This window comes from Athene cunicularia (genome assembly GCF_003259725.1).
Source record: "Athene cunicularia isolate RWA chromosome 14 unlocalized genomic scaffold, athCun1 chr14_part1, whole genome shotgun sequence".
NCBI classification, from domain to species: domain Eukaryota; kingdom Metazoa; phylum Chordata; class Aves; order Strigiformes; family Strigidae; genus Athene; species Athene cunicularia.
Window position 1 is genome coordinate 16,444,029 of NW_020799118.1, and position 19,932 is coordinate 16,463,960.

The 19,932-nt window shown below is 51.9% G+C and overlaps 1 protein-coding gene across 8 annotated transcripts in view; it reads left to right on the forward strand.

Annotated features, from left to right (window-relative positions):
* The window catches only part of LOC113485713 (ankyrin repeat and fibronectin type-III domain-containing protein 1-like), a 255,680-nt gene that overhangs the window by 46,699 nt on the left and 189,049 nt on the right, over window positions 1-19,932 (forward strand). For 2 of the 8 annotated variants that reach the window (XM_026859093.1, XM_026859094.1), the window contains exon 1: window positions 9,082-9,498. The exons of 4 other annotated variants lie outside the window; for them this stretch is intronic. In XM_026859093.1, the coding sequence (XP_026714894.1) occupies window positions 9,314-9,498 (185 nt within the window). In that variant the 5' untranslated portion in view covers window positions 9,082-9,313. Of the gene's footprint in view, window positions 1-3,474; window positions 3,511-7,443; window positions 7,572-9,081; window positions 9,499-19,932 lie in introns of those variants that run through there. 2 more of the 8 variants (XM_026859101.1, XM_026859098.1) reach the window with 2 other exon arrangements.

The window sequence follows — 19,932 nt, forward strand, 5'->3', positions numbered from 1 at the left end:
CCCCCCCGGCCTCTGGGATTGCCCTTTTTGCTGCTTGGGATGTATAAATGTGCATTAAACTATTTTCCACATACACATACTATGAGTGTACTAGAATTCATGCTATCCATGTACTATAAACATGGAATTCATGCATTATAATCTTACCCTTAATGCAATAGGACACGTTAACACTCATGAATTAAGGACCTACTAAATCCATGTACATACCCTCCATGTACAATAACTAACTTATTTATGCCCTAACACGTAACACCAAATACACTAGACATATCAACTCTACCCTAAGGCATAACCTTCCAGCCAACAACTCTACGTTCAAGTACCAACAGAGTAATAGTCCCACCTTAACAAGTAATCTTGCCCCCGGACCCAAACCATCCCCCTCCAGAAATATACCTAACATTCCTGAAACACACGGAAGTACTTCCAGACAATCTGGAGAATGGTAGCCGCACACATCAATTACGCATCTCTCGCCGTGGCGATTTCTGAAGAACAAGGTTATTTATTAATCGAGCTTGAAATCAGCAACCCGGTGTCAGCAAGATCCATCACGCCCAGCTTCAGACCCACTCTTGCCCCCTAAACCCCTCACCCTACTTGCACTTTTGTGCCTCTGGTTCCTATATCAGTATCCATCAGCCAGACGTTGTAGGAAGCTGCAAGCAAAGTGGCTGGGGCGAAGGAAGCAGCAGGGGCACGGTGAGGAGCCACTGTGGTGTCCACAGGATCGGGAGGAGTGGGGAGAGTACAGCATGAAGCAAAAACCGTGCAGCTGGCATGTCTTTCCACCATGGGTTGGCAGTCGGGCACAACCTTTCCATCCCTTCCCTGCCTCTCCTGGGCTCTGTTTCTCCGCCCAGACCTGGTGCCTTTCGGGCAGGGGGAAGGAGATGGGGTGCCTTAGGGGTTGTGTGCTTGCTAAGGAAACCCTTGTGACAACACCCATCGGTCTGATGGTGGGGAGAGAGACTGCTTGTGGGGAGCTGGGTGTAGGAGGGGGCTGCTCCTCACCAGAGACCCAGATAGGCACAAGTAGCTGTTTCTGCACGCAGGCAGCCGTATTGATTGTAGTCCTGTGACTCTCCTGGTCTGGAGACCGCTCACTCCATATTGATTATTATTTTTCTAAAGACTAATGAAGTTTGCTGGGCTGTAATTGCAAGAATTATTCTCCTTTCTATTTTCTGAAATTCTTGATCATATTAATGAGTTTTCCAATTTTTGCTTAGGGTTTTACCAGGGCTGTTTTTTTAGTGAAAAAATAAAAAACAATGAGTGCTGAGCTGTGTCTGTTCTCAGCCAGGTTGAGGATGTAGGGATGGGGATGGCACATTCCCCGTTTGTCCCACTTGGGCAGAATCTGGGGGTTTTGCATGAAAGAATCTAGTGAGTTTTGGGTGGATCTCCAGCAGTGGTGGGGGGCAGAGCCAGGATGACCACATATGGTCACAGTATGGCAGGAGGTAGCACCCCTCCCCTGTAAGATAGCCCTGCCAGCTCCAAATGTCCTCAGATTACTGTGCCTTTGCTTCTCCTTTTGCTGTGTTTCCTCCCATCACATCACTGTTGATGTTTTATATTTTTTTCAAATCCTTTCAAGCTCAACAAATTATTTTTTAGGAGGGACCAACCAATTTTCTCTCTTTTTCTCTTAGCACCTGTATAAAAGTCCCTGTGCCTCCTTCAGCTGACTGTGCTGCTGTCTGCTTTTTCCTGCCCTTATCTTTCCCCTGCAAGCCTCAGTCAGGTTTTTGTGCCGCCATCAAGGAGCAGGCACCAGGGATGTCCCTGCTTTGGGAGGTAACTGTCCCCATGTGCACCGTGATTTAACTGCACAATGTTGCATGCGGGGAGAACCTTTTTAAGTGGGATGAAATAACTTGGCAATTCCCATCAATCTGGGGTGTTAAAAAGGAAATTGGATTTCATGAGCATGCACATCCCATGCTGCTCTGTGAAGGGACAGATGCTGATGAGCCGCTGCAGGTGGGTAGCTGGATCAGCACCAGTATGTCTGTGGTGGGGGCTGTGGCTACCTCCATGCTGCTGAACCGACTGGCTTTTGGTGGTGGTTACACCTTGGCTTCCCAGGTGCTTCTCTGTGAAGGTGAATTTTGAGCCAAGCTCATAAATGTACACTTCCACCAAAGTGATTTGGCCCCCATGTGCTTTCACCCTGCAGGGTGAGGAACTGGGTGCTGAGGTCCCTGCTTTTGCAGGGCAAAGGGACGGGTTTTGGCAGGCTGGAAGCAGGGTGCCACCAGCCAAGCTCTCAGTACCCAGGGCTGTGTTTAGATGTCAGATGCTACAGTGCCTCTTAACTCTTTAATGGGGCTAATGCCTGCCCTTCTCTGTGTTCGGGCACAGGAGGGTGGCCCAAATTACAAGAGAATTCATTTTTCAGTTCTCTTCCTATGTCATTCAATGCTGTTCCCAAGAATGAGGATATTTTAGTTGTAACTTGGGCAGCACATCTGGATTTGCTGCTGGAATTAGAGTAATTGTGCTAAATGAATTCTAATGCAGCAATATGCCAGGCAAATTAGTAAATTGATGCGGATGGTTTATGCTGGGTATTGGCACTGAAATTTCTATGTAATGCAATATAACTGACAATTAAAGCAAAGTGCCTAGTTAGGCTGAAATTATAGAGCCTCTCGTATACTCTACTTTTTATTACAGCTGTATTAAAATGTAGCAGTCATGTAGGGCTTCACAGCTCTGCCAGTCAGTGTGCGTTAGTCCCAGGGCTGCACTGCTTGGGGGAGTTGGCCTTCAGAAGTCTCAGGCCACGTCTGTCCGGGGCTGTGGGCAACAGCAAGGACTTGCAGTTTGTTGTGCCACTGTGGGCTCATGTTTGGACACAGCACAGGCATATTCACTTGCCTTATTATGCTGCAGGGATGGTGCAAAAGCAAAAAAAAGTGTTATATTTGGAACTATTAGTTTTCTTGAAAAGTTCTATGACCCAAGACTGGTTTTGGCAGGGGTGTGTGTATTCTGTTTGATGCTCTGCTGTCTCCTCCATTCCCCAAGGCTCGTTGGTGTTGCTGTGGTGCACACTGAGATCGGGTGTGAGGATGGACCAGGAGGCTGAGCTCAGGGGAAGCTGAGGTGGGATGCACGGCCTGTCCTGGCCAGGGCCCTGCAGGCAGAGGAGGGGTGACCTTCCCAGCTCCCCTGCGGGGAGGCAGACCCCCACCCTGTGATTTAGCTGTGGTACGTTTGAGGCTTCACCAGCAGCCAAGAAGCCAAGTGCCAGCGCTGTACAGCTGCTGTGTGGTGTGAGGAAGGCAGCACAGACAGCACCGGCCACCTGAGCTGTCACAGAGTGTTTTTGTCAAATGCTGCCAGCGCCCGGGGAGGGACCACAGCACGCTGCTGCTACCCAGGCTGCTTCCAGGAGCGGGGCTGCGCTCAGCACCGCATGGCTTCACCAGAATGGTTGTAGTGATGCTCGGCAAGCTTCCCAGGAGGTGACTCCAGGCTGAAGTGTGTTTTTCAGTAAGTATAGCAGCTCTGCTGCTGCATCTTTGAGTGTCCGCCTTGACCCGAGGGCTGGAGGTGCGGGTGCTCCGGCGGGGCTGGGAGCAGAGGAGAGGGGCTGAGCTGCGGGGGTGCGTCTGGAGGGGATGGAGGGAGCAACTGGAGAGGGGGCAAGGTCCTGCCTGCGCTGCCTCTGGCCAGCCAGTGCCTGGGATGCTACAGCAGCTGCTCTGGGCTGCGTCTGAGGCAGCGGTGGCCTGACACCACATGTTCCTGCTGCACATTTCTTAAATGGAAGCTTTTGGGTAGGGAACACCTTGTAAAGTGCTGTGCTGATAGTGATCTTAAGTGACTGTTTCTGTGCCTTTGTCCTTTGAAAAGGGGGTCACTGATGGGGTTTTATATTTTCATTTTGCACGATCTCTGCATGATGCACTATATCACCCTGATACTGTTTTTTGGTCCAGCTACATATAGGATGATTACAGAATTATTTTAGCCTCCTAAAGATCTAATTTGGGACCTTGGAGCTCTTGTATAACTTTGCAAGGTAATGTTTTAATAGGGGTATGTGTATGTGCTTTTTGGGCCTTTAGGGACATCTAAAAGTTGCTAGTAGTCTCTTGTGCATCTATTTCTTAAATCAGTTCATACTTGCATTTAACGTGTTTCTTTGTGTGTACATGGTGATAAATGGTTTTGATCATCTTGTGAAATAATATATTCCCCTTTTATTTTTATAACTCTTCTGCAAAATTTGATGGCACTCTGGTACGCTAGGTTAACTGGTTGTGAAAAATGGGGGCTCAGTCACTGTGTGTGTGTATTTAAAACAGGGTGGAAGATTTTCTTTCTAGACCCCAAGAGTTAGTGCTCAGAACTTCATAGAGAGGCTTGATAAGGAGATGATGTCTGACGTCAGTGTCCAATTTTCAGCAATTTGGGAAATTCCTGCCTCAGAAACCCCTTGAAGTCCCAATAGTGCTTTCAGCTGGTAATGTGGAGAAGCTGGTATCTCCCCAGCTGGCACTAGAAAGCAGCTCATGAGAAATCCTCTCCAACATGACCCAAAGGCACAGCTGTTCCCTGGGGGATTATGAAGCTTCCCCTCTGTTTTGGGGATCTCAGCAGATGCTTTTCCCTCTGGGGGAGAGGAACTCTGACCACAGCAGATGGGAACTGGGGTACCAGGGCACACATAGTCCTTGTTCCTCTGTTCCTTGTTCCTTGAGCTTTGGGAAAGCTTGCCCTTTGGCCACAGGACATCTCAGGGCGAGCACATAGATTTCTGCTCCAGGCTCTGTCCCTGATCAGCTGTTCAAGCTCTGGCTCCTCCTTTGGCCAGGCTTGCTGCTTTTCTAGACTGTTCTGTTGTTGTCATCACAGCTCTAATTTTTAACCTGCTGTCTGGGACTCCACTTAGGCATCCTGCTGGACTCCATCCTCCACATTGCTGGAGGACCTCGAAAGAGGCAGCAGTTGCTGCTCTCCAGGTATCAGACACACCGGGAAAGGGTTACATGGAAAGGGAGCCTTGAAACAGCCAAAGGGTTGCTATTTTGGTAGAAATGGAGTGGCTGACTCCCAGTATGGCTTAACTCTGTCTTACCTACTTCCTAGACACGGGGAGGTTGGTACTTGTGAGTGTCACCTAAGCTGTCCCGTGGGGAGGGATGATCTGCTAAAAGCAATGCTGGAGGAGGAGCAGCTATCGCTCTGCATGGGCTGATGAGTGGCTCTTGGGGATGCAGCTCCCCAGAGGAACCAGGGCCTGGGAGAGCAGGTGTGTTTAACTTATGTTGAGCAGTCTTGGCGTGGAGGTGCAAAAGTGAAGCCCTGGAGAAACAGGGCCAGAGTCCTCCAGCACTGTAGGAGCAGACAGAGAAGTTGTCAGCTCTGAAGAATGCCCTTTTCCTCCCTTCCCTGCTTCTGCCTAGCCACTCTTGAGAAGTGTAATCAGAAAAAAAGCTGCCCGAGGAAGCCACAAAGATGCAACAAGATACAGTTTGCTCGCCCAGGGCTCAGGAGCACAGTGACTGGAGGCTGCAAGGAGTCTCCCAGCGATGGTGGAAGGGCCACCTTCCAGTGCCATCCAGCTCATCTTGTCGTGCTGGCTGGGCAGGGGACCTGGCAGAGATGCTTTCCAGTCTGCTGCCCTTGGGCAGCCCTAGGACAAGGTTCTTGTGAGGTAGCTGTTAGGACTTCTGCCTGAAGAAGTGTCGTGGTTGTTTGCAAGCTGGGACTGATTCCCGTTCCTATGTCTGTGATGGCTTCACTGTGTTTGGAGAGTTTTGAAATGGGAAATGCTTGTCTCTCTGGCCTGAACAAGCATATGTACAGGAATGTGTGAGATGGACCCAGACAACCACACGGTTATGTTTATGACTTGTTTTTTTTTTTCCTCCAAAATGTCTGCAGACAAAGGTGTGAGATGCTTGTACAAATGCCTCGGTGATGGCTGCCCAGCGGTGGCAATGTGTGCAGCAGTGCTCTGCGTTACCCCAACACAGAAGGCCCCAGCACTGTATAGAATTTGATTTCTGCTTTAACAGTCTCCTCCACAGCTCCTCTTAAAAATCAGTTTATGTATCCTGCAAATTAAAATACTGTTTCACTTATGAAGTGTTTCATTCTACTATTAAGTGAAAGTGGGAAGCTTACTTTTGCATCACTGAGTACATGGCTGCAAACCCTACGACAGCAGATTGTTAATGTGAAATTAGAGATATTTCAGCAATATCTCAGCAGATTGCCTCTACTGCTTAATAAAAGGCACATAGCTCCTCTGGGAGACGGACTCATGTGACAGTCCTATCTGGAAGGGCTGACCAAGCCATTCCTTGAGCAGGGAAGGGCCTGAGGGCTGTTCCTTTGCCTTGCAGGAAAGGACACAGCCTTTCCCTTGCCCCAAGTCACCAGAGGGAAAGCAGAGACTAAAACGCAGAGTAGAGTTGTGGGAGCTTGTGCTGCTTCTGCCCCAGTGCTGGTTGTGCTTCCAGCCAGATGGGTCCCTGGTGAGCCTGGTCCAGGGGACTGGGATGCACTGAGGGGATGGCTGTGGGGCAGCAATCCCCTCTGGAGTATCATTTTTTGATCACAGATGGAGGTGCTTATGGAGTTGTCTGAGCTTTCAGGCATTGGTACCTTGAATCCCACCACCCCCAGCTACCCAGACATGGGGTTTCATAATGGCAGAGTTTCCTCCTGTTTGTTTTCCAAGTGCCAACACCGTTGGGCTCAATGCAAGTTTGACAGCCTTACAGGAGGCCTGACTCTCCTGCGAAGAGCTGTGTCTCCTGCCTACCCAGTCAGGGAGGGGACTGCAGAAGTGTGGGCTATCCCTGGCTGTCCCCCACGCAGCCGGGGTGCTGGGGAAGGCTGGCTTTCTCCTTGGAGTGTGTGTCCCTCAGTCTGTCTTACCCTCCTGCTGCTTTCTCTACAGTCTTCCAAACTGGCCTTTTGTCCCCAGACAATTCTGCTTTGCAAATGCCAGAGGAGGATCCCAGGGCAGCACTGCTGCTCCTCTGCCCTCCCATCGGGTGGTGCGGAGGAAAAGGAGAAGAGAGGGATTCAAATTAACCCCGCTTATCCTTTCCGTTCCTCCGGCTGCACAGTCCAGCTGCTTTCCTGTTGCCTTTGCATAGCTCAGGAGCAGATAAAATCACCTCTGCCAGGTAACCGCTGCTAGCCTCCTCCGAAGGCATGTGTGTGCCTTAACCCAGCTGCTTCTGGAAGCGCTGGCATTATGCCTTTTCCTCTATGGCAGAGAAGCAAGAGTTGTCCCCTTCTGCCTCCCACTTGCCTGGTGTCCCCCTCAGCTGCTTTTCCGCTGCCTCCCGACAGCCCCCTCCGCTCTCCTCCGGCTCCTCTGACCTCCTTTGACGTGTTGCATTTCACTGCGACTGGTAACGGGGAGCTGATGAGAGATAAGAGGGGTGACAGTGTTACCGACTCACGCTGCGCCTGAAAGAGCCAGCGAGTGGATGCTCTGCCTCAGCCCTCTCTCCGCAAAGGACTCGATTTTTAGGAAGCACCCTGGACCCCTCCCTGGCAGCGGTGGAGCCCTTCGGAGGGAGAAGGTGGGAGACGAAGGGGGGCGGCTGTGTGGAGCAGCGGGTAGACAGCTTTATTTTCCCTGGCTGTAAGAGGGAAGCGACTCCAAGCTCTGCCCTTCCGATGTGTGAGTGGGAGGGAGAAGGTGCTGGGGGACCGTGTAGCTACCCAGTGGAGGAGCTGGCAGGGTCCCCCACGGCTGCAGACCCCCCCCAGTGCATCGCCAGCCCCCTGCTTTGTGTGCAGGTTTGCGCCGGTTCCCTCGGTTTCGTTGGGATGAATGTGAGCGCCCGGAGCGGGGAGGCAGGGAGTGGGGACTGTTCAAACAAATTAAAAGCCCCCCCAAAGAGCAGTGGGCAGGGATGGTGGCGGCTGCTCTCCGAGTCACAAGCAGGCAGCGGGGGCGAGCAGCCCCCCGGGTGCCCGTGGGCTGTGGGGCTGGTGCTCCGTGGGGCGTACCCGCCTGCTTCGGCGTTTAATTCGGAGTGGGAAGGTGAAGCAGAGCCTAGAGGAAAAGGAAAAAAATAAGGGAGGAGGGAAGAGGGGCTCGGCAAGGCACGCAGCAGGCTTCTGGTAGCGAATGGTCGTCCCTTGTTGTGAGCAGGCTGCTTGCAGTGGATGGCTCTAAGCAGGGAAATAGCTATGAATGGGGTTTTGTTTATTTTTTAACATGGCATCCACAACAGAGGGATCAAAAGGATGTGAAGGTAGCTTGCTGCTCTGCTAGTTGAGTTAACACAGGTTTTCTTTGCTGTTTCCTTGAGGGTCTCTTGGCACGGCTGTGAGTTGGCTGTCAGACACCCCTACCCCTGGACGTGCTTCACTGACTTAATCTGGCTTTGCTCCGTGGGGCTGTTGCGAGATTTTTTTTGAAGCCCTTGTTTTCCCTCCGCCCAGCTGGCGTCAGGCACTGAGGATACAGAGACAAGTGCTCCTGCCTAGGGGAGGTTTGTCAGTAGGATTTCCCTCCAGGTCCGCAGCATCCCTTTATCTTCTGCCTGCTGTAGAAAGGCTTTGTGCTGGAGCTTGGGGAGCAGAGCCCGCAGAGCAGAGCCCGCAGGTGACCTCTGACTGGATCAGACTTGTGTGCTTTAAATGTCTGTCCCTCTCCTTGTGCTCAGGTGTTTGGTGACAGGCTGGAAAATCATGTTAGGTGGGTGCTGCTGGAGGCTAAGGGGTGCCTTCTGCTTTGGAAAACAGGGAGGGAGGAAACCTGGACTCTGAATAGCTGCAAGAAGAGCGAGCGGGGATCCTCTCTGTCTATTGTGCTCATCTTCATATGCCGTAAGAACAGACCCCTTGGAAATTCATCTGAACAGCCAATTTCTGGGAGTTTCTCATCACCTTCTGATCCAGACAGCATCCCCTCGCCTGGCCGAGGGCCACCACAGCCACCCTGGGCCACCTCCCCAGATGCTAGCTCCCTCACCTGCCAAGCAGCCCTGTGCTGTGGGGGCCAGCGGGCATTATGTTTTTTTTCCCCCTCCTCCTTAATTCAGCTCTGCAGCATCACACTAAATAAGCATGCAGACGCCAGCTGCTCTCGTGCAGCCTGGCGCCTGCGGTTGGTTTGGGGAGGCAGGGCTTCCTACCCTCGAAATTTGAGGGATCGCCGTGGAGCGCGCTGTGGACTGTCCAACAAGTAATTCCTGGCTGAACTCCTCCCGTCTGGTGCTGTCTCCCTCTCTCTGACTCGCAGCGCTCCCTTCCCAGTCCTGCGGGCTGAGGGAGCGCGTGGGGTAGCGAGTGCAGCCGGGGTGTAGCATGCATGAGCGTGCGGCGGGACCGGCGCCCAGGGACACAGGCGGGTGTGCGCTCGGACGCCGCGGGGGCCATGGCTTCGTTTGGGAAGCTGACGGAGTACTTCAGCCTGAGGAAGTCGAGGATGGAGCTGCGCTCCGGGCGTCAGGGCCGGCGCAGTGGGAGCTGTTGCTGTAGTGTCACCGAGTGCAGGTACGGGGTGGCGGTGGCCCATCTGTGCTGGTACCTCCGTGTGTGCCCAGGGTGCTGTGGGATGGGAGATGCAGTCTTTGGTGTTTTGCTTTTCCCTTTACCTCTCCGGGGACTGGGAGCAAGCCAAGAGCTCTGGGAGCATCACCTTGGTCCTGGGTGGGGCTCCTGGGTGGCTCATTGCCACGGGACATCTCCAGCAGGCTCTGTGCCCTGACAGCCGTCTCCCTGCCCCGGGCACGTCCCAGGTGTCGGTGTTGCATCTTGGACGTCTGCTGGGTAACCATGTGCATGTGTACCTGCTTGCCTGTCTTTTGCTTTCTGTGTTGTGCAGCTGCACTGTCTCCTCATTAGAGGAACGAGATTATTGTGCTGCAACTGCCCTTCCCTCCCTCTGCCCCTCGTGCTGCTGCATGCGAAGTCCTCGACTGCACAGGCAGAAAGACGCGGCTTCACAGGTGGAGTTGAACGTGTATGTGTGTGTGGTGCTGATGGAGCCTTCTGGCACACAGAGGCTGGGGAGGGGTGTGGGGGCATCTCGGTTGTGCTCGGGGACAGGAGGCAGTGGTGAGGGGGCTCCTCTGGGCAGGCAGACACACAGCTGATCGTCAGCTCCTCTGGCATGTGGATTGGTAAGGGGAATGTGCTGGGGATGGGTAGGGGTGGCATTGGGCTGACTGGAAATCCTTGGGAGCACACTGCCGTCTGGGTGCTCAGGGTCATGGCAGGAGGCAGCAAGGCCAGCCCCAGCTATAGGGTGCACGCATCCGTGTTTTCTATGTAAACAGAATTATTGCAATTAAGAAAATTGCTCTCTGCCTGGGTGGCTTATGTCTCCTTGGATATTATGAGCAGCTTGTAGGACACAGCTAGCACTTGATGCTGCTCTGAGCTCTTTCCTGCTCTGTGTGGGCTCATGGTGGGGCAGACAGTCACCAGCTTGAGCAGTGTGTGTCCTCAAATCCTCCCGCTGACCTGCACATGGTGCCTTCCTGCTTCTGGAGGGGTGCAGGTCTACGTGGAAATACACGGGGGGAAAAAATAACACCAAGATAGCCATTCACCTTCTTCCCTGGTTGTTGGGGATCTTGTACTCTGTAAAGGTTACTGAATATCTGCAGATTAAAAAGAAGTTGGAGGTCTGTTGCTTGGGCCCCTCCTGCTGCTCTCTGCGTTGCTGCTGAGATGGTGAGATGTGATGTGCTGTTGCTGTCTCCTGTCTTCACTCAGCAGCTACAGGAGACCATCGCCTCTTCCCTGCTCGCTTGAAGCACGGGGCGGTTTCTCCGGAAACGCAGAAACATTTGCGGCTGAGCCAGGACCTTTGTTCTGCTCTTTTTTTTTGGCATTGTGGACAGAAACTCTGGTTTCTGCCCTCAGGTTTTCTGCTGTGCTGGTGCAGAGCTGGGTGTGAGGAAGGTCGATTCTTCAGGTGCGGCCAAGCACGGCATGTCCCTGGGGTTTGCTGGTGTGCAGCTGAGCACCACATGGAGAGCGAGCGTGTGCCACGTCTCAGGCGGGAGGGAGATGAGGAGATGCCCTCGGGACTCTGTGCCCTATTGATCCCCTGTGCACAGGGTGCTGCAGTCCTGCAGCTTGTGTTTTGGGGGCAAGTTGGGTGGTTTCCCATGTAATGGAAAATCTCACAGTGCCTTCCTACCTCTGGGGCATTAGTCACAAAAGTGGCATTGCTGGTGTGTAGCTTATATACCAAATTTTCGGGGGGGAATGCTGGGTATGGACACGTTTGAGTGCTTCCCTTGTGCAGGAGCGTGGCTCACCACGCATCCATCGTGGCCGTCGAGACTGCTGCCTGTCAAAGCTCAGCTCTGTGTGGGGCTGCTGGATGTGCTTCTCCAAAGAAGTTTCTCCATGTGCCTGGGTGGTCTGGTGTGGCCAAGCTTGAGATGCAGGGAGACATGCTCTCCCCACTCCTTAGTGTGTTTTGCCCCCTGTGCCATGGAGTTGCTCCAGGGCAGCCCCTCTGGGCTGGCTCTGAGCATGGAGACAGTGTTCTTGGTGCCCCTGACTCCCCCAGTGACAGGGCACAAGTGCACCTGCAGATACTGAGCCCGTTCCCTTGATTGCACGCGGTTGATTACAGAAGTAAAAATAAGTGTTGATTGAAGTATGCGATGCCTTTGAAATCAGTGTCACTTTTCACCCAGACTACTTGGAGATTTTGGCTGTTTTTTTCCCCCAGTGTCTATACATTGAGAAGCCCCAGTTGAGACCTCCAACTCAAGCTGAATTGGCTGCTGGCATCCAGAAAGCCAAATGCTTCATGGCAGGGATCTGAAAGCAAACGAAAGGCAGCTGCTGCCATGTCTGTCCCTGTCCTTACTCTAGATGGTGCTTTTTCTAGCTCTGTTGAGCAACTTTCTGGTTTTATTTCATTTCTTCATTCTAATGTGGGCAAATTAAACAAGGAAATAAGATGCTCAGACCGCACGTTTCCCAGTGCATGGAGGTACTGGAGATGCTGCATCCCAGGCTCAGCAGCGTGATGTCTGACAGAGCCCACCAGAACCCTGCCCTGGTCTCTGCGTGGTTCAGGGCAACTGGGCTCGCACCGCTCTTTCCAAAGCTGAGTAGTCCCCTGGGACCACAGCAAACAATGTAGGCAGGTCCTCGGTAAAGAGGACGAACCAACTGGTGTTATTAAATTGTAAATATAGCAGCCCCCACGCATTCTCATAGGACCTGACAGATAATACCAGGTGTGTAGTTATGGTCTTAAGTAATATGCCTGCATTTTTAAACTATACCTCCACGTAAGGCAGTGCATATAAGGTGGGTTGAGTAAGTCTGCTGGATTTGAGAATTTGTGGGCTCAAACTTGTATGCAGAAGAGGAGCCCAGCAATAGTGTTGGCTCTCTTCAAGTTCAGGTGCTATTGGGCAAATGTACTGCTTGCAGGAGTTCTTCAGCCTCAGATACCCCCCATGCCCTCCACTCTGCTGTGACCTGTGGCACAGAGCTATGGCATGATTTACGCCTTTGTTGTTACGTCAGCTGGAGGTTTTTCCAACCTGCAACTTGCCAGCTGTGCTTAGCAGGACAGATGCTCTGCTGTGGTGCTCTGGCGTAGTTGCTTCATGTTATTAAATCAGTTGGACAGTCAGATCTCCAGGGTTAAGAGTCTCCAGGCATGACAAGCTGGGGATCAAAGTGTCCCCAGCATGCAGCTTGTACTGGTGTAGTGGCTGAGCATAAACATACCAGCCAGAGCCGATCTCAGGAAAGTGTGTAAGTGATTTATTTGCAGTAACTTTTTTTCAGTCTAGTAGAAGCATTGATGGATGAACTAAACGCTAAACTTGACTGGCTTTGGAGCTGTACCGCTTTGTGCAGGGTGAAGGCCTGGATCATCACAGGGGTTGATTTCTGTGCAGCTCAGAGGCTGCTGCACTGGATGCGCGTGCCTGTGGGCAAAAGACAGGAGTGGCTGGGGGTGCCCTCTGAGGTTTGGGAGGTTTGTTCTTTGTATTATCTTACAGTACTAGCCTCAGGATGCTCGTGCCCAGCTCTCTGCATGTTGGCGAGAAGGGTACAGAGGATCCACTTCTGGCATGGAGGAGTAATGAAAGGAAAAGACACGTTATATGAAATAACTTGTCTATTTAGTGAGCTATTTCTAAACTGAAAGGTCTGGACAACTCATTTTGAGTTCCTGCAGCTTTTGAAAGTGGATCAGAAAATCGAGGAAGGCTATTGTCTCATTACCAGGCTGAGAAAACATCCTTGCTCTGCTGTGAGTGTGGTGGGGGAGGCTCCAGGGCGAGCTGAAGTTTCGGAAGCAGGCTGGCATCTTTCCAAGCTGCTGGTTCCAGCCAAGGCTGCCTAGCAGCGAGCTGGCCTGGCAGAGCCCTGGGCTGAGATCCTGGGCGCTTGCAGTGATTCTCGGGGGGATGCGGGTCTGGTGTCTCCTCCCAGAGTTAACGGTTTTTGGAGAATTTCTCAAGGATACTCTTGTTGGTCTCAGCCTGAATGCAATGCTGGCAAGCAGAAACCCTCCAAGAACACTAGGGTTTTTGCAGGAGCCATGACCCTACAGCAGTAGCAAATGGCACTTCACAAAAAATCCCAAATACTGTCCAGTGGTGGCTTTTGGGAGACATTGTGTCCTTTAGTCTGGAACTCTGAGGCTGTTTGATTTACTGGATTGTTTTCTTGGCCCAGTAGTGTTTTGGGATAGATCTGCTCACCTGGCTTCAGGACACTGATGCACTTCTCCCTTCCTCCATGGTCCCCAGAGCTGTGTACAGTCCCTGCAGAGGGGCTCTGATGTGCTCATCAGGAGATTGCTGCCTAGTTATGGAAAAGGAGATCTTCAGGATGTGGGAAGAGGAAGGAGAGATTTGTGCCTGGGTTTGGATCTCATGTCCTTCTCCTGGGGGAGACCTTTATCCTTGCAGGCAGCAGAACTGAAGGCCCCTAAAAACCTCAGGGGTGAAGAGCCTATGGCCTCGGTTGGCTCCAGGAGAGGAGTTTTTCGCTGTCTTGGGGGAGGCAGTAGGACGACCTACAGCAAAAAACAGGGAAGCTAAGCTTGGGAAATGGAGAGGAGAGGTGGTTGGCTTGTGCTGAGCTGGGGAGTGGACAGGGAGGATGTTTGCAGTAGGGTTTCTGTGCCTTTTTTCTCAATATCTGAATTACTGTTTGAAGTTGGTGTTAATTAGCGATGAATTAAATTATGTAAGAATTAAATTACATAAAAATTCCAACTTGCCTGGCCTGTTTTACCCATGTCATTAGATAATCTCCAGCTGACAGAATGGTGCTCAAGGTGATGCTCCAACTTTGCTCTCGCAGGGGGAGCCGAGGTGGGTCCAGGTGTCCCTGCTGCTCTCGGAGTTCCCAGGTCTCGTGAGGAGCTGGACCAAGGAGCTGCTCTTCACAACAGGGAGCTGTTACTTCTCCTCCTTTGGGGGTATTTTCCACACTGATATCCTCATGCATGTTCCTTGCTGAGTAGTTTGATGGGCTTTGAGATGGGTGAGTGGGGAGGGGTAGTGGGCAATGTTTTCCTGGCAGGATTGTGCTTAGTTGTTTTTGGGTGTTTAAAAATATCTCTTCAGCTCTGGCAGCATGTCTGTGTTCAAGCACACGGTCGTGATGGGGAAGAGGAGGAACTGGCAAGTTTTGGGGCTGGAAAACTACACTGAAGGAACAAATCCTGTGCTGGCTGCAGACAGCACGAAACGTAAAAATGGCAGCAAGTCTTCCACCTCTGGCTTATGGCACAGCCTTGCCAAGAGTCCCCATCACCGGAGCGTGACTACCTTGTGCATTGTCCTGGGGTGTGGCACAGTGGCACTGAGTTGCCCAGTATCACATCAGACACGGTTCTGGGGACTTGTCCCATTCCTTCCAAGTCCCAGTCCGGGGGTTTTAGCTGTTGCTGGCTGTTTTGAACACCTGTAGGAGTTGAGAGCCAGTAGGATGGAGGAAGAAGCCAGTCAGGGTGTGCAGAGCAGTGGGGCAGTGCCTGGAGCTCCAGGGCAGCCTCCATCCATGCGTTAGCCTCACCGAATGCTTGGGGTGTCTTGTGCACCCACTCCCAACATTTAGTCTTGCAGATGTGCATGGACCATTTTTCTTAAGTACTGTATCCTGCAGTTTGAGCTGGGTGAGAGACTTTTAACACATGGTAAAACTTACCCCCAAAGGGGCATCTGAGGGTCAGTGAGGGATCTCTCATACATGGCTGATAGTTTGTGTTTTCCTGCTTTGACATGTTCTGAACAAAACCTTTCTGTTTCCAAATGACATGTCAATATGGAAAGATACCTGCATTTTAAAAGAGAAAACAAGTAAAGAACTTGGAAGTGTTTTGGGTTAAGTGAGAAGTTTCTGCCTGAAATTAGTCAATAAGGTGTTTATGGCACTTGTATTTCAAACTTCCCAGTGCTGACACCTTCCTTGCCTGCTGAGAGGCCAGCAGGAAAATGTGTGTGGGTGCATGGATTTGCAAATTTGCTGCAACAGATCATTGTAACCTATTAAAAAAAAAAAAAAATTATGTCCATCGCTACTGCGTGGAAGTGCCCTGTGCTAGTGCCTAACAAGGCTGAGCTGGAAATAGAGTCCTAACTGACTCAGGCCGCGGCCTGCTTTGCAGAAGTGCCAAGTGCTCATTAATCCTGTTAACTGTAACAGGCAGCAGACACTCAGCATCTTTACAACTTAACTGCTGTTTGTGTGGCTGTGCAAGAATGTGAGAAAGAGCTTTAGGAGCTGGAGCTGAAACCTTCAGCCTCTTTCAGATGGAGAGGTGCTGGGTCGGGGAGCTCGGCGGTGGGTCGCAGGACGCTCTTGGATTGCACAGCTGGATGGCTGGGTGTCCTCCAGGGCAGCTTCTGTGCTTTTGGGTGAGGCTTGTTTGAAATCACGAGTGCTGCCGCTGCTCTTTCCCACCTGGTCTGGCATTGCAGTGCTGTGTGGCTGTGGCTGTTGGGGTAACCGGTGCCTTTCAGCTCTTCCCAACTGCCTCCTTCACCCGCCGTGCTGGTGGTGTTCAGTGAGATGAAGGACCGAGTCTTCCTCCTCTCTCCTTGTGTCAGCTTTTCCCTAGGCCGTGTGAGTGCTGCATCCCCAGTGTCTCACAAAGATGACAAGCTGTCAGACGTAAACGGTTCTGTTTTGTGAGCAGAGTGGCAGTGCCACAGGAGGAAATGACATTTAGCTTTTGTTGCTTGATTGAGCTGCCTGGGCTTTGCATGTGCCTAGAGAGGCTTTTTAGCTTTGCTCTCCCCTGTTGTTTGCATCACTGTGGCTATGATCCATCAGGAAGAGGTTTGGGGAGCAGCATGGAAAAGAAATCTCTCTCCGCATCAAACCTGTCCTTGCAAGAGGCCTCTCTATCAGCACCTGACACACCCTGGTTCTCCACAGAGGTTTCTGTGCTCTGGGGGACAATTCCCAGTTCCAGCACGCTATAATCTGGCCACTGCTCTGCAGCACTCCTGGTCCCAGAGGGGACTGCTGGCTCCATCCTCTCTTGCACTGTTGAGGTGCTGGGCACCCGCAGGTTTGCAGGGGGAAGCGATGTGGACAGAGCCAGGCATGCCTTGCTTCTCTGGTCCTCTGCCTCCTGGTGCTCCTCAAAAACCTGCTCTCATGGCTGTGGGTAGGGGTATGTTTAGTATCTCTCCATGAAAGTGCATGCATGTGTGGGCCTGGGAGCTGGTTGAGAAAATCAAACTTTATGGATCTGACAGGCTGGAAAAGCATGTCTGAGCTCTCAGTGTCATCTTTTTGGGGTTTGGGGCCAAAGCCAAGTGATGTGGTTTGCACCTGATGTTCTTCCTTGATGCCTAGATTCTGGCCTCCTTTTAAAGCTGATCTTTGGGATGGGAGATGAGGTTGAGAACTGATTATTTTCTGTACAAGCTGAAGCTAATCTTCACTTGGATTAGGCAGTAAAAACTGTAGTAGGTAGTTGGATGGATAACAGGAAGAAGAAGTTATACTAGTATTAAGGGGAATTACACATGTAGCATGACTGCGGAAGACTTCTTCAGCAGAAAGCCTTGTCCTGTGAGTCACGGTTGTTAGAAAGACTGTTTGATTCCTAATTCACCCACTGTTTTGGCACTGAGTCACAGCTGGGTGGGTGTGCAGGTAGGAAACAGAAGCACCAGCAATACACACCGGGACTTGTGCACGGAGAAGGGGAAGGAAGTGATTTCAGACAGCGGATGTGAATTTTAACAGCTTCTAATAAAAGCAGTGGCTGGCAAGGGGAAGATTTCTGAATGGAGGTTGTCCCTGTTTGCCCTTCTCAGCCTGCTTCTGCCTGCACAGGGCAGCTCCGGGGTGCGTGGGGATGCCAGGCAGCCCAGCACCTGGCTGCTGTGGCACAGGGGGCTTTTCTTGCTCTGCTTGTGGAGCCAGTGCAGCTCTCCAGCTGGGAGTGCTCTTTGAGGGGGGCCCTGCCGGGCACCGGGGAGCTGTGGTGATGTTGGCTGCCCTGCTAACAGCCATCAAGATACCTACCTGCATTGGCATGGCTTGCCTTGGGAGGTGAAGGGAGAGGCTTTGTGCCCTTGTGTGCCTCAAGGAGATGTTGAGCTGAATGTCCCGTGGGGAGCCCGTGAGGATGGTGGTGTGTGAATGCCCGTGGGGGCAGTGAGCAGAGTCCTGGGGAGCTGGGAGGAGGTGCCATTGTGATCTAGAGGGGTCTGAGCACAGAGTACCATCTGTCCATCACCCCTCTGGCATGCTCAGCACCCTGGTGCAGAGGCTGAGCAGGGGAGGACCTGTCCTGCCAGCAGCCACCTGTCTTTGGATGCTGAAGGACCTCCTAAAAGCGACTATCCCTGACCTGACCTCCACATGAGGGTAGGAAATCGGAGACAGAGCAGCAATGTGCCCAGCCTGGCAACCTGCTGTGGAGAGGTTTGAGTGTGTTCTCTCCTTCAGAGCCCTTGCTGGGGGAACAGCTAGCCCAGGAGGAGAGGGCTGCTCCTGGGAGAGCATCCAGCTGATGCTCTCCTGCCAGAGGTGGGCTGAGATGGGGTTCCTGAGGAGTTGGAGAGGAATGGGAGGAGGGACAAGTTGACAAAGGAGACTTTTTCTGAACCTGGGAAGAAGCATTTCAAAGAGGAATGAAAAATATTCTTTTTAGAATATTTCAAATGGGAACACCAGAATACTTTCTTTAATAATTAAAAAGTAGGGAACACACTTCTGTGCTTTCTCCTGTAGGAATAGTTGGCAATTATACAAATTTATGCAAAATATTTTTAGTTTTCATTTTTTTGATGGGAAATAAGGCAGGTGGGAATAAACAGCTCCCTCTGGTTAGCTGGCTATGGCAGCCACTTTGGTGTGGGGGCAGCAGAGCAGAGCCCTGACCCTCTCCCAAGTTGAGGTGGCCCCTTGGGTATGGGCACCACTGCCTGAGCACCCATGTACTTCCATGGGTGTTTGGTGCTTGGAAGCCACTGGAGCTGGTGTCCATGCCAACTGGCTGCTCCAGGCCTGCTGCTGCCTGCCCTGTGCACAGAATTCAGGTGACCACCTCTGTTACATCTTTCTTTTTTTTTGCCGCAAATCCATGCTTTTGAAAAAATGGAAAGCTTCAGCGCATATTTTTGTTGATTTAAAGAACAAATAGCTAAAATTTAGATAATGGAAGTACATCCTGATGCATGTTACAGAAATCTCCAGAGATATACCCACAGCTGGCACCCTGAGGTTGCAAGGGGTTGCCACTTAGAGCAATAGAAACTCATGGGTTATTAATTCCTACCACCTTGATGACATTCCAAAGGCACAAAAACTATAACATGTTTATATTCATGAGGAACTGAGACCGTTTTTGTCTTGGGAAGGCTTGCTGCTGAGGAAATTCCCAGTCTGTTGCTGGCTGGGCTGGCCTGCTTGGGATTTCGTCTTCCTGCCATCTCTGGTGCGGGCGGCTGCAGCCTGTCCTGCACAAACCACCTGGCAGCCGGTAGGAGAATATTATCAGGAACTCGTGGAGAAAATCCATCCTGTGAGGGAAGCATAAGAGCCATTCACACTCGTGGTGCTATGAACCCCTCGTGGTGCACTTTGATTAGGTACAAGTGGTCGTGCAGGGGGGAAGGCGAGCGGAGACCCGGTGCTGGGCTGTGGGGCTGCAGAGGCCCTGGAGAGGTGGGTTTCAGCTCGTGTGTGTTGATTCATCCCCCTGGTGCCTCTGTGTTGTGAGGCCCTGAAGCAGCTGTGCTGGCTTTTAATGTTCGTCTTTTCCAGAGAGAGGTAGGGAGAGCGGGAGCTTATTCAAACTGAGGATTTTAGGGGCTGTTTTTTCTCCCAAGGGCAGCGGCAGGTATGTGCTTCCCCTGGCAGAACCCATCTCTGCCTTCCTCTGCAGGTGCTGTGCTGAAATTGCTCACAGACAATCTGGCAGCTAAAGCTGTGCCCTGGCTCTTGCTTAGAACCAGGCTGACTCTGGGCTTTTCTCCCCTGCATCCCATGGGGCAGGTCTGCAGCCCAGCCCGGTGGGGCAGCTTCTTGCCCTCTGTGGCGCCGGGGCTGGCAGGGACCCAGCCCAGAGCCTGGCTCGAAGGAGACCTGTGCCTGAGCACTCCCGCCTGGCCTCCTGCTCCGGCAGCCAGGGCTGCTCCTCTGAGCCTTGCGGCTGCTGATCAGCTTCTTCTTGGCTTCCTTTCTGGTACTTTGGGGCTGTTTGCTCTTCACTCTTTCCCTCGAAAGACAGATAAAACCCATTAACCCCCCCGAAGCTGGGAGGGCAGAGGTGAGTGCCTGTGTGAGCAGCTGTTGCCGGGGTTCCTGCCCTTGCTGAAAGCTCTGCTCCTCGCTCTTGTGGCATCCTTTACTCTTTCATTGAAAGCCATTTTTTTAGGGATGTTACTGTGACACATTAGGAGCATAAAACCATCTTGCTGAATGGGCTTGTTGTCCATCCGACCATGGTGGTGA